This window comes from Genypterus blacodes, unplaced genomic scaffold (genome assembly GCF_046128005.1).
Source record: "Genypterus blacodes isolate CSIRO-AG114 ecotype Tasmania unplaced genomic scaffold, CSIRO-AGI_Gbla_v1 ptg000073l_1, whole genome shotgun sequence".
Taxonomy (NCBI): domain Eukaryota; kingdom Metazoa; phylum Chordata; class Actinopteri; order Ophidiiformes; family Ophidiidae; genus Genypterus; species Genypterus blacodes.
The window spans coordinates 520,264-532,825 of NW_027466883.1; the positions used below are offsets into that span (position 1 = coordinate 520,264).

The following is a 12,562-nucleotide window of genomic DNA, read 5'->3' on the forward strand; positions in this document are numbered from 1 at the left end:
CTGGACTGGAACGAACTGCAGAACGCTCCAAGATAGAGATGTTTCTCCTTTCTTTTTAACATTACTATATATTGCGATTTGGTGGATTAAGCATCAGATGCAATTATCAACTATGCATTTTGATCACAAGAATCGTAAAACACCAGCAGCAATGGTGAAATAACCCCACACACACTAAACATAAAATAAATAGTGTTCAGAGGTGAAAATATGTAATGTGCTCTAAGTAAGACATAATGTAAACACATAGTGGAGGGTTGATGTTCTATGTGTGTATCTATTGTTCTACAGTAAACCACAACAACCAAGAAGCGGCTTTCACAATGTGAACTCTAATGAAATATAGTAACACAAGCACACAAAAAAGTTATTATACATATATACAATCAGGGCCTCCTTGCCTTGCTGCACTGACTGTCAGGGCTATGGAAAGAAATACACAACTTGAAACAGATACACAAACCACAGCAGCAAACTCATGACTCTCCAGCTTTTTAAACACATTGTTCCAAAATGTGAGGAAGAAGTTATGATTAATTTGTGCATAAGGCCTTTGTCCCTCCCCCCTCAGTGACTTTCCAATTAATAAGACACCTTGAGTGGATTTAACAGACCTACGGCGATGGCAAAGCTCCAAGTGTGTGAGACCAGTGGTGTGTTTTACAGACTCGTACTGACATCAACTGCTGGATGATAGATAACGAATGTGTTTACATCAACAAATGTGTTCTGCAATTATTTGGGAGAGTCAAATATTTATTTTAGGAACTGGCTTTTGTAAATGCCCCATCATGTTTACAATAAGTGGGATAAATGCAAATATGACAGCTGGAATGTGAAGATTTATGCAGGATACTAACAATGTAAACATCTTATTCCATTTACTGGTTGGACATTGTGCTCTGAGTAACATCTTTGTTTCCTGGTGGTGCTATTACGAAAGCCTGAAAGTCATTATTTTTGATTGATTAACCTTGCATAGCAGCTGAGATGACACTGACTCATATAATAAAGAGTTGTTAAAATAGATCCAGAAAAATACTGTTTATTAAAAATCTCTCTTTAGGCCTGTATATTATTTGAACAAGACATATTTGTCTAGGCTTGTCCGGCCTTTGTAGAGGTATGATCTCTAATGAGTGTTTACTGTCTGTAATCTGTTTTGCAAAGTAAAAAGACAAACAGTAACATTTAACAATAAAATGATTGCTAGGTCAATAAAACCACAGATTAGCAAATACTGTACAAATAACAACTTCATCTGACATCACACTGAATTTCACATCGATAACAAGATATGGAAACAATTGTAACACTTTTTCACATGCTACGTGCCTCAGTGTTCAGTCAGAGTTGTGTACGGATGATGGGAGTGATGCAGGACTTTGACAGTGCTAATTTTCTTGGAGAATTTTCTGTAAAAGTAGAATAATTCTCATTTGAATGTTATTGTTTCCTTTCTTGTTAGCACAAACTTTATTTATCTTTAAAGTACAAAACAATTTAAACAAATGCTGTGCCGATAACTGAGAGAACACAAACAACATGCATTTGGGCTGCACAAAAAGTAAATCAAAGGGGGCATATTATACAGATTTTCATGTTTTTGTTTTTATTCACAAGGCTATTTTGATTCCTTGGAAATTACTTGCTTTAATGTGCAAAAAAAAAAGAAGAAGAAGAGACACTTATACCGCAGCACTGCTATGTACACTGAGTGAAAACCCGGGTAATGTTATTTCTCTCCGAAAAAGATTGGACAACTTCATCATGTCTGAGCTGGCAACACCCACAAATTGGGAAACATGCTGGCCAAAGCTCTGGATTTGGTGGGTGTGTCTAACCAGGAAGATGAAGCTTTCATGGCAGCTCAGAACCTATGGGTTTGTCTTACTGGATGCATTTGTATAGGTTCATTCTCTAGTTTTGCAAGACTGACAATGTTCAACACCCGCCTCCATAGCAGAATATAACAAAATGGGGGTGGGACAAAAGAAATCACATGTCCCCTTTAAGTAATTGTGTATTAAACAAGTATAGTAACATGTTACTGTTAAAGTAAGCACTGTAAGTACTGAACAAACACAGGAATGCAGGCTCTTTCATCTGTACATCACAAATGTTACTGTGTCTATAATGTACCGTACAGTGCAAGGGGATTAATCCAGCTAATTATGTACTGATAAATTAGACCCTGCGGTCACAGTTTAGTTCTAGTACATGTCATTTGCTTCATATTGCATGTTCATATAATATTACACATTCAATTGAGTTATGTTGAGTTAACCCATGCAGACTCAGTGGTGCTCTTTATTGTTTTATCATTGTCCTGTATGGAGCCATACTGTATGTACCAGGGATTAATTAATAGTCACTCCATGTTGATTGCTAGTGTCTCTTCTTGTATTTTAAGGACAGAATGCATCACAGCCACAGACTGAACACACAGGGAATCAGATAACATACAGCCATTCTTCCAGTGGTGAGTCTGTCATCTCTTACAAATATATTCTCATTCTAATCTGGATCTTTTCAGTCACATGGAGAGGAAAACAAAGTCAATACACATACAAACAGATAAAATGTCAAACATAGGGAGGAGAAAGTGCAAATATTTTGGCGCCGCTTGGTTTTCTTTTCTTATTTGATCTCAGGAACTTTGTAATTTTTCTGCTCCATTTTTCTCTTTCCTGTCAGCAAGCGTACAGATGCCTTCCCTCTGTGCCCTCTGCTCTCGTCTCAGCTTCTGGAACCTTCTCTTCTCACACCAGACGACCTACTGGGAACAGACAGACAGAGAGACAGAGGGACAGGAAGGGAAGGAGGAGGGAAAATAAATGAAGAAACAATGACTATGAGGTATGAAGAGATCCTGGGATTCCTTGACATGCCTTAGCACTGCACATTAGGTGCAATTCTACATTAATGCAAACAAAAAAACACACAAACACACACAATGAATACTGTTCATGTCAGATTTTGTGAGCTTATCTCACTCAGAAAGCAAGAACTACTTTATACTTTTACCCTTTTCCAACAAAGAGGCTAAGACATAGCGTTCTAACCTGACTATACCCTCAGCAGACCACGGCTTAATTTCCAGCTTAAAAACTGTCAAATTCAATGGCTTTCGTGCACATTCCTAGTAACAACTTCACAAAATATCAGCTATTTGTGGATGTAGTCAAACAGTTTCAGCCCTGGGAGTCAAATCCAACTGTGAACATTCGCATGTGTCTGTATCTGCGCTACATGAGCAGATGTGTGTGCATGTTTGTGCACATTCTGACATATGAGCCTGAATGAATGACCATGTGGAAAACAGATCCAGCCTCTGTAGCTGATATGATTCTGTCTGCAAATAGTCACCACCAAAATCCATCATCCTCACCTCCTCATCCTCATATGAGCAACTAAACTGAATCTAGTCCAAACCATGATTTTAAAAAAAAATTAAAAAAATAAAAAATCATCTGTTTTGCATTTTTATTAGCATCAATATAGTGAAGTCATACCTGCTGCATATTATTGTTAATGTGCGTCCATCTATACCAACAGTATCATCATGTGTTTGTGTTGTGTTTAAACAGACCTGTAAGTCAGTGAGGTTCTGGGAGAGAGCAAGACACCAAACCCCTGAGAGAGGATGAGAGAGAGGCCTGTGACGGGTGGAAGGGAGATGGGTAAAGAGTCTAGATTGCTTACAGATGGCTGTCAGAGACGAGCTGAGGCGGCTGAGATCCTCTTGAGACCCATGAGAGCTAATGTAATGAGTGTGTGCTTCAGAGAGAGAAGCTAGAGCAGAGACGCTTACATCAATATTTGTTGATATGCATGTCGTGGAAGGTGTATGCGTGTTTACCTTGAGACGTGGTGATGTGTGTACATATATCTGTCTGATTGAGTGTGTTTATGTATGTGTGTGTGCCTGCGGTAGTGTTTGCATCATATCTGTGTGCATGCATATGTTTGATTATCTAGACTCTAAACTGTGTGTGTGTGTGTGTGTGTGTGTGTGCGCGCGCGTGTGTGTGTGTGCAAACACGTGTGCTTATGTGTGTGTAAATCTGCGTCATGTTTTCCCACAACAAGATGACAGCAACAGGTGGGAAGGACACTTTACTTTATCTGCTCGGTGTGTCTCATATTGGCTTATTTGGAGGTTGTTTGCTGGACTTTTGATGTTTCTTGCTGGATGTTGAACACTTACACAATGTTTACACTTTGCTGTTGTATGTAACTTGTATCTGCGGTTGTTGCTCTCTTGGCCAGTGTATCAACTTGTTGTTTACTGCTCTACCCAATGCTGTTACGCACACGCACACAAAGCAATATCCTTGTATGAACTAGGGCACCACACCTTAAACTCTTCATTTCTTGGCCCTGTGCTTTCACTTTAAACATTCAATGCTGCAATGTTTATGTGTTATAGCATTTAACCCCTTAGATCAGTTTGTTTGAGTATATGTGAACACCACAAATGCACAACTGATCTGAGATCGCATTGGAGAGGGGGAAAAAAAACACCAATTTTGATGAGCATCATACCTGTGAGACTAAAAAAATATCAGGAAATATTTCAGTTGAAATTATGATTTCATTAAAAAAATCCCCACTGTCCAACCTACATACAGATGTCCTTTGTACAATATGTGTGTGTCTGTGGGGGCAGCGGTGCAGTTTAAAGTTACGATATTTAAATTCAAAGATTAGTTTGACCTATGTAGTGTTAAACGATTTTAAATAACAACCATGTATGACGTTTTTTGTATACAATGTGCAGTTTACTAGAATAACATAAATACTGAACCATGGTACTGCACAAACTGCCATGGTGCCTCCTCGCAGTAAAGTCATGCTGCCTCTCTCTTTAGCACAGATAAGGCTCTCACTTGAAAGCCGGTTGAACCCAGACTGGTGCTGATGAATCGTCTTTGCAATTACCAGGCTCCAGAGTAGCGACCGGCTCCCTCCCTCCTCCCCTCCCTGTCGCTGAGTACACTGTCTGTGTCATTAACAACACAAAGCACCCCGGCCTCTCCCTGGACACCTTGGCCCCACTTGTGATAAATAGCTGAAAGTGGATCCGTCTCGCGGTGGATTGCCTCTCCTCACCTGGGACCGGCCAATAAAGAGGCTTGGCACAAGAGCTGGGAATCATGGTATACAGTAGCTGTACATGGTGGCAGGCGGGGGAAAGACCAACACACAGGCTTTGGTATATTGTTAGAGCAGCTGGAGAAATAGGGAAGTTGGTATACTATGCATGGACCTGATGCAGGGTTGGAAGGTAATGACAAGTACTTCAATACAGTTTCCGATACCAAAGTATTTTGGGAGACAATGTGGTAATACTTCACTTCATTCATAGGCCAGTATTGTATTACATTCGTGATTCAAGCTTGTATCACTTTGTCTTTCTCACTTTCCTCCCATCTCCACTTCCTTCCTCTCTGTTGACCTCTGTCAGGTTAACAGACACACCAGTATGTCCAGCTGATGTCACGGGTAATTAAAACACAAGCAGAGGGGAGTAATTGCATTTGGCTCTGCAATCTCTAATGGTCCTGCAGCCCCTGTGCCAGACCCGCCTCATAATACCCTCCATTCATTCTTGGTTAATGACAGACACAGGCAGGAGAGGAGAGGAGAGGAGAGGAGAGGAGAGGAGAGGAGAGAATTGTATGTAGACAGTGTGTATAGATTTTGTGCGAGCAGTTTCAGGAACGTCATGACAAAAAACAAACAACTAATGGGAGTAAAATAGATCCATCTCCACACCTGTTGAAAACCTAGTTATATTCCCAACAACCGCTGATTCTTCCTGTGTCAAAACTGTGTAAGCCCTCACGTTACATCATGTAATTGCCTGTAATTGTATAAGCCCGTGTTTGTTTGAGTGTGTGTGAGCATTCATACACCCGCATGTGTTTGTATTTACTGAAATGTGAGTTTATGTCCTTCCAAATTGAATTAGACCGTTGGAGAAAACAACACGAGTTTGTCTGCCAGCTTCCATTACAACATCTTTGACATTTTTATATTTCATTTATTACAGGGGGCAAACCTCTATAGCACAGAGTGTGATTATGAGACCTGTTGCTTTCCCTCAATCCAAAACTATATCTTATACGGGTTAGTGTTGTCTATCATTCAGTATATTAACAGTTGGACATGCCTATAACGCCAGGTATTAGCCACATTAGCTAACTGGCACCAGGATCAGTGTTTCAACTCCTCACCTTCTAAGGGTGTTAGTCTCAAAACCTTACAGGTAAAACACATTCCTCTGTCTTCACCACAACATCTCTTTTCAACAACACTACAAGATACATGAACTCCTTCACCCGACTTGAAGAGAACAGTACACCGTTTATTTTAAACTAATTATTGAACAAAAAAAGATTTTCTATGGTGCAAGGCTTGGATATTGGACACTAGATAGATAACAGTGAGAAGGCTTTACAGCAACCTGGGCTGCAGTGGGCTTACTTTGTCTCTAATGAGGTTTCCACTGGGTCTGTGATTTAGAGGAGGGATGCGCGTTCTCTCTAGGCCTTTAAAACACACAAGGTAGTCCGTTGTTTTCGTCTGCCGGTGCCAAAGCTTTGCTAGAGGCCTCAGAGAGATTTGCTTAACTCTCCCATATATGTTCACTTTACTTCATGAGGAGGCAGCTAGGTAGTGTGTATTGTAAATATATCAAACACTCCAACAGCGACAGTCCAACGCTGCAACAGAGCATGACAAGATTTAATGTCTGGCAAAGGCAGCTTGACTTAAAGGGATCCAGGCCATTGAGGATCAGCTTAAACAGACCTAGGCATACCTGAACACAATGGCCGTCTATCTTAGTCAACCCAGAGCGGTGCCATATGTTCCTGCAGACTCCTGCTTCTTTCAGGCAGACTTTATCTGTCTTCTATTTCTCTCTTTACCTCCCTCGCTCTCTCTCCAGAATCATCACTCAAACAGTGAGTCTGAGTGGCAGCAAAAGGAGCCATATAAAGCTGTCAAGGCCATTTACTTCAGGCTCCTAAGCATGAAGGTGAGAGATTCAGTGTCTACAGCTAAAACAACTGTCTGAATCTGCTCTTCCAATACTAGAGCTGTTTATCCTGGCAGCCGTGCCAGCGTACGAGAGGCCTGACGTTATGCCCGCTCCGAGCCACCGTTCTCCAGACACGGCAGGGGCAGCGCCAGGGTAAACACATGACCTCAGAGCTCTGTGCTGCTGAAGCGGCACACAAGCCAGAGTCAACAGCACCAGCGGGACTAATAATGGCTCAATGGGGGAATCCCAATGTATCAAATAAGACAGAGAGATGGAGGAGACTATGGTGAGACAGAATGACAGACAAAGAGAGGAGGAATGTAGACATTCAGTAAATGCCATGTTGGAATTTTATAAACTTTCCAGTATGAATTCCATATTTCATTTTGTGCACTATGACATCCTCCAGTTGTGAACACAGAAGCTTTGGATGTATTTTTCACACAGTTGACAGAAGGTTCTATTTTGCGGTCTTGCCTTAAATAATGCACACGACACAAAATTAATACATTACAAAAGCACCAGAGAACATCACACACTTGTTGATGACTGGAGAGTAATGCATGTTCTAACCCTGTGTTACCAATATGATGGTTTGGCAACACTTCTGTTTACATTTGGATTACAGATTGAGCCCTTTGTCATGTGTGAATGTGTCTGGTGAGTGGTAATTAATTTTATCATGACGTCTCCACAGGATGTAAGGCAAAACTGGTGTTAATTTAACTTGGATGGTGTAAAGACTGGTGCCATTTCGATGTTTGTACGGGTCTACACTCACTGCAGTTTCAAAGCATTATCTCAGCTATTAGACGTGTCCCAAAACAACAATTATAAGCTTAAAAAAAGCCATTTTGCGGAACAACCAACACCTCATAATACTTGATGTCACCTAATATGGCTTCAAGAGATGTGTGTTTTTGCCACATTTGTTTACACCGGTGTAAATCCTAAAGCTACTTGTAGTTCAGGCACAAAAGCAAATTAAGGAAGGAAAGACAGAGATTAGACCAAAGCCTCACATATCTTGGTCATGACGTTAAGAACAAGGCCAGACTTACATCATTTGCATCTAAATGGCAAAAGCATGAGGCCAGGCAACACCCAGCGGAGATAAAATATGTTTGGCTCATGTCGACCTGATCCTAAAACCATTGGCGGATGACGATGCAACAACAGCACACACACACACATACCAGACATAAGCGCACATGCTCACACAGGGACAGCAGCTCAAACTTAATCATGTACAATTCAACAGCCATGAGACTAGAATCCTGCTGTACTCTGTCAAGTAGCTGTCCTCCAATCTATTCGGACATATTTCAGAAATCTGTGTGTGTGTCTGTGTGTGTGGGTGTTAATGGATTATAGATAAGGCAGCTGCAGCACGCTAAATCAGAGGCACGGTTAGTGAGAATGTATTATTTTGCCTTACTGAACAAATTAGTCCCTTGCCTTGTCCCTTGGTTGCCGCTGGTTGTTGAGGTGCCTGCAATAGAGAGAAAAAGAAGATGCAAAAGATTAACCCTCTGCAGTCTGAAGGGAATTTGGGGAAATCCTTTACTAGGTGGGTCAGATTTGTGCCATTCTGACCCAATATTCCAGTTTTCTACTTGGGCCAGGTGACTTCCTGGGTCACATGGGAGTCTTGTGAGGGTCACAGAAGTCTAGTCACACTAATGGAGGTTCAAACTGCTCTGAAACTGAAGACTATCTATATACACTACATCTTTATACATAGATTGAAAGCAACAAAACTGAAACAATATTAAAAAAAACATTATTGGTTTGAGAAAACTTCTGACCTGATTTATGGAGAAAAAAGCCTTTTCCTCACCAACATTTTTTTTTTTTGTTTTTTTGTGTGATTCAAGAAAATTCTTCCACTCTTGACTGTCAGGTCATCACACTTAACTCTGAATGCCATTTCAGAAAGCTAATTCCAGGTTTGCGATCCTCTCTCTTTTAAGACTTTTTGCAACAAATATCAGCCAAAATTAAACAAAATATCAGTATTTCTTAATATCAAAATAATATGAGTTGATGCATCACCTGCAAAAACATTTGGCTCTCTGCAGCTTCTTTCTTCGCTGTAGTCAGTTTATGTTTTTAATGGGATTCATGACCCGATTAAGACATTATCTCATTATTTCAGTGAGCAAATTCTTTTCCTCTAAGCTAAGAGATGCATGCCTTGTTACTGGCAGCCGCCTCTCGGGACGCCCCTGACAGATGCTAATGATCTCTGCCGCTGAACTGGTGATGAGTAGTTACAGTTTTTCACACTTGCGACCCAGACGGTGTCTCGAATCCACCAATGCATTAGTTTAGACTAAATATTCATCAGGGAGCGTCGAGCAGAGCGGTCTGCCTCGTCTCAGCTGCCAGCACATCTGTTTGTCACATGTAGCGCAGTTACTTCACTCCTTCCTCTAAACGACAGCTTGTTCTTTTTAACCATGACATGATGATGAAATATTACCAAAAATCTCATGTGTGGGAATGGCTCTTTGAATTTTAGATTAAAATTCATTTGGTGCTTTTTACAACACGTGTACCATGCACATCTTCAAACAATAAAATATCAGGTTGCTGTTCCTGTAAATCCTTGATTTAGTTTTTCTTCGTAGGAAATTATTTTGATACATTTTCCAGGTCACACTGGCCAAGAATGCAAAATCATTATTATTGATGTCAACTTCAGATTGAGTTTAAGGAATTTGCGCTTGAGCCGATATTGCTATCTTAAAATGGTAATCATCAAATAAGGATACTTCTTCTTCTCCTGATATTCTTTTATATATTTGTTTAAAAATAACAGTTTTATTGTCTACATCCCGATTTTCCTGTTCCTCTCTTACCCTCTTTGCTGACGCCCAAGCAGCCTTTGAGCTCCTGCAGAGAAATGGCTCTGTCCTTGTTCAGGTCACAGTAGTCTATGAACTTGCGGGAGCATTTCTTGGGTTTGGCTTTCTTCTTTAGGTATCGCTTAAAAGGCTTGAGTTCCTTTTTGTTGATGTCGTGGCTGCCGTTGTTATCCAGCTGGGCAAAGTACCAGTGCACCACCCGCTCCTCTAAGGTGTGGCTCGGATCCGGCTCAACAAATCTGGAAAGAAAAGGTAGAAAATAAGAGGCCATAACATATAGAAACTCCTCAAAACTAACTTGTAAACTTATGCCTGTTAATTAGTTTATGATAACAACACAGTGCACATCAAGAACCTATAGCTGCACCAGAGATACAGAGGAGCAAGTTCTGATAAATATATGAGCTGTAAACATACTGAATAACATCAAGTCGTTTTTAGTTATGAATATTTCAGGAGTTTCTTCTTTTCTACTACCTTAAAGAGGAAGGGTTTTTCTTTTTCATCTACTCAACAATTTATCTCATAGATGTAATTCAGTAACTTTCACTTCTGTTAGATCCCAAACAACCATAATCTTTGTACTTTTCTTTCTTTCTTTCTTTCTTTCTTTCTTTCTTTCCTTCGTTTTAAAAAAAATTACTTTCATATGATCTGCTTCCTCACTAGTCTCCTTCTCTTTTCTTCCTTTCCATTTATTGAAGAAAATAACCCCAAAATTACCCAAATTGGAGACGGCAACTAAACTTGACATCTCTTCACTATTTTCACTTGGATAGTACATTTTACTGTAAATTCTTTGTACAGCAGTAAAGTGTACTGAAATAGCAAAGAAGTGCAAAGGAATTCTAACCTTTTTGCTATTCTTAGTAGCAGATTGGACTTACTGAGGCCTGGTTTGTTTTATGGCGGATCCATACCATTTTTAGCGCTGGTTTGATGTGATCACTGAACCCAGCCAAGAACTGGCCATTGCATGTTTAAATATAAAGGCTGCAGTCTTCAGAAAGGTAATTTGGGATCAATTAGAACACATTATTTGTCCATAGAGAACCAGCAATGTGGTTATACGTTTGATTAGTCCAGTAATTTCACTCGGATAATAAACTTTCATCTTTTCTTATCTTATCTTATTACGTCAAAGAGCTAATACTTTGTGTTAAATGACACCACTTACCTCCCACCACCAGAGGGGGCTGGTGAATTTATGGCTTGCACCATGTCTGTGGTGAGGGCGTCTAACAAGCTTGTAATGAATTCCACTTTCTTCCCCTCGGGGCAGCCTGACAGAAATCAAAGAGAGAAGAAAAAAACACACAAAAATTACCTTCCACAACTAATTTGAGTCATTACGACACAGAGAAGCTGAAGTGTTTGTAAACCCGCCGCACGTATGAAGCCGTATGAAAGATATTAAACAGAAACGGGCTGTTCCAAGGTGAAAGCAAGCATGCAAACCTTCTCCAGAACATAACGACAAACCAGGTGTATCACACGCTGCTGGTTAACGGCCTGTATTCACAAATTACTGGTCGGTGATTATGGATACGCTGTCTGTGGAGGTGAAACTGTTGAGTGAGGGCGGCAGGAAAAGGGCGCTGAGGCACGAGGGGAGAGGCAGAACAGAAGTGTGCAGTGATGAGAGAGCTTTGTTGAGCAGCGCAGACCTGTTAACTTTTATGACACGACTCGAACACCTTGGGTAGCTCTCTTTAATTGCCCAGATGTATGTTTTTAATAGCTGCTCCTAATTGTGACTCTTAAAGGCGGAAACTTCAAACGCAGCTGCATAGTAAACTAATCTTCTCATTCTGTCTTTTTTTTCTTGATTCTGTCTCTCTGGTTCTGCAGCTTTCTCACTCCTTCCCCTCCTCGTCTTCCTCCCTCCATGCATTTGTGGCCTCCTTGTCCCCTGCTCTGTTCAGGCCTTTGTATTCTGTTTCTCCTGGCTCAGCGTGTTCTGTGGGAGGTGGCCCGCTGCCCCGCCGCCCCACCAGGTGAATCCAATTAGCATTTCCTCCGACGCCAAAATGGTCGGAGAAGCCCTGCCTTGCTGCGCCTAATCCAAGTGTTAAACTGGGTTGTTATGATGTGAAAACCCTTGTGTTGTACACCCTCTATGTGGCATGGTGTCAAAGAAAAGCCACACTATGACGCAGGCAGTGTCAATATTGTGATTTAAATTCTATTCAAATACAGACAGAAGTTTGTTTGCTTGGTCTCGAGCTCTTACACAGTACAGGCTTTTGATGTTTAGCTTGGCTGTGTCTGATTTGCTGGACATACCTGCACCAAGTTCACACAGTAGTTATTATTGTGTCCAGGATCACCTATTAAAACTTATAACAACATGGTTAATTATGTAGCACATAACTGTGATTGCAAATTGCACTCTTTGGAATCATGTTGTCAAGTGGTGTTAATCGCACCCCTGCTTGTGAACTTTACATAAATCTGGAGGATTAATACTTTATTACACCTCAGGCCTGTGTTCTTGATTCTCATTGGTCAAGGGAGGGGCTGAAAAACCCAATACCAACAGGCTAATGTCAGACCGCCCCTTAGTGCAAGTACTGCCAGCGGACACAGTTTACCTTTATATCCACTATGGGGCAATGTGAACAATTGCTGTTGGGGA

The 12,562-nt window shown here is 40.8% G+C and overlaps 1 protein-coding gene across 11 annotated transcripts in view; it reads right to left on the bottom strand.

Annotated features, from left to right (window-relative positions):
* Nucleotides 1–1,032: 1,032 nt before the first annotated feature.
* Nucleotides 1,033–12,562, bottom strand: part of smoc1 (SPARC related modular calcium binding 1) — a 44,688-nt gene continuing 33,158 nt past the window's right edge. For 5 of the 11 annotated variants that reach the window (XM_076157789.1, XM_076157792.1, XM_076157791.1 and 2 more), the window contains 5 exons: nt 11,102–11,207; nt 9,919–10,163; nt 8,493–8,546; nt 3,593–3,636; nt 1,033–2,776 (listed from right to left, as the gene is read on the bottom strand). In XM_076157789.1, the coding sequence (XP_076013904.1) occupies nt 2,651–2,776; nt 3,593–3,636; nt 8,493–8,546; nt 9,919–10,163; nt 11,102–11,207 (575 nt within the window). In that variant the 3' untranslated portion in view covers nt 1,033–2,650. Of the gene's footprint in view, nt 2,780–3,592; nt 3,637–8,492; nt 8,547–9,918; nt 10,164–11,101; nt 11,208–12,562 lie in introns of all 11 variants that reach the window. The other 6 variants (XM_076157798.1, XM_076157794.1, XM_076157793.1 and 3 more) reach the window with 5 other exon arrangements.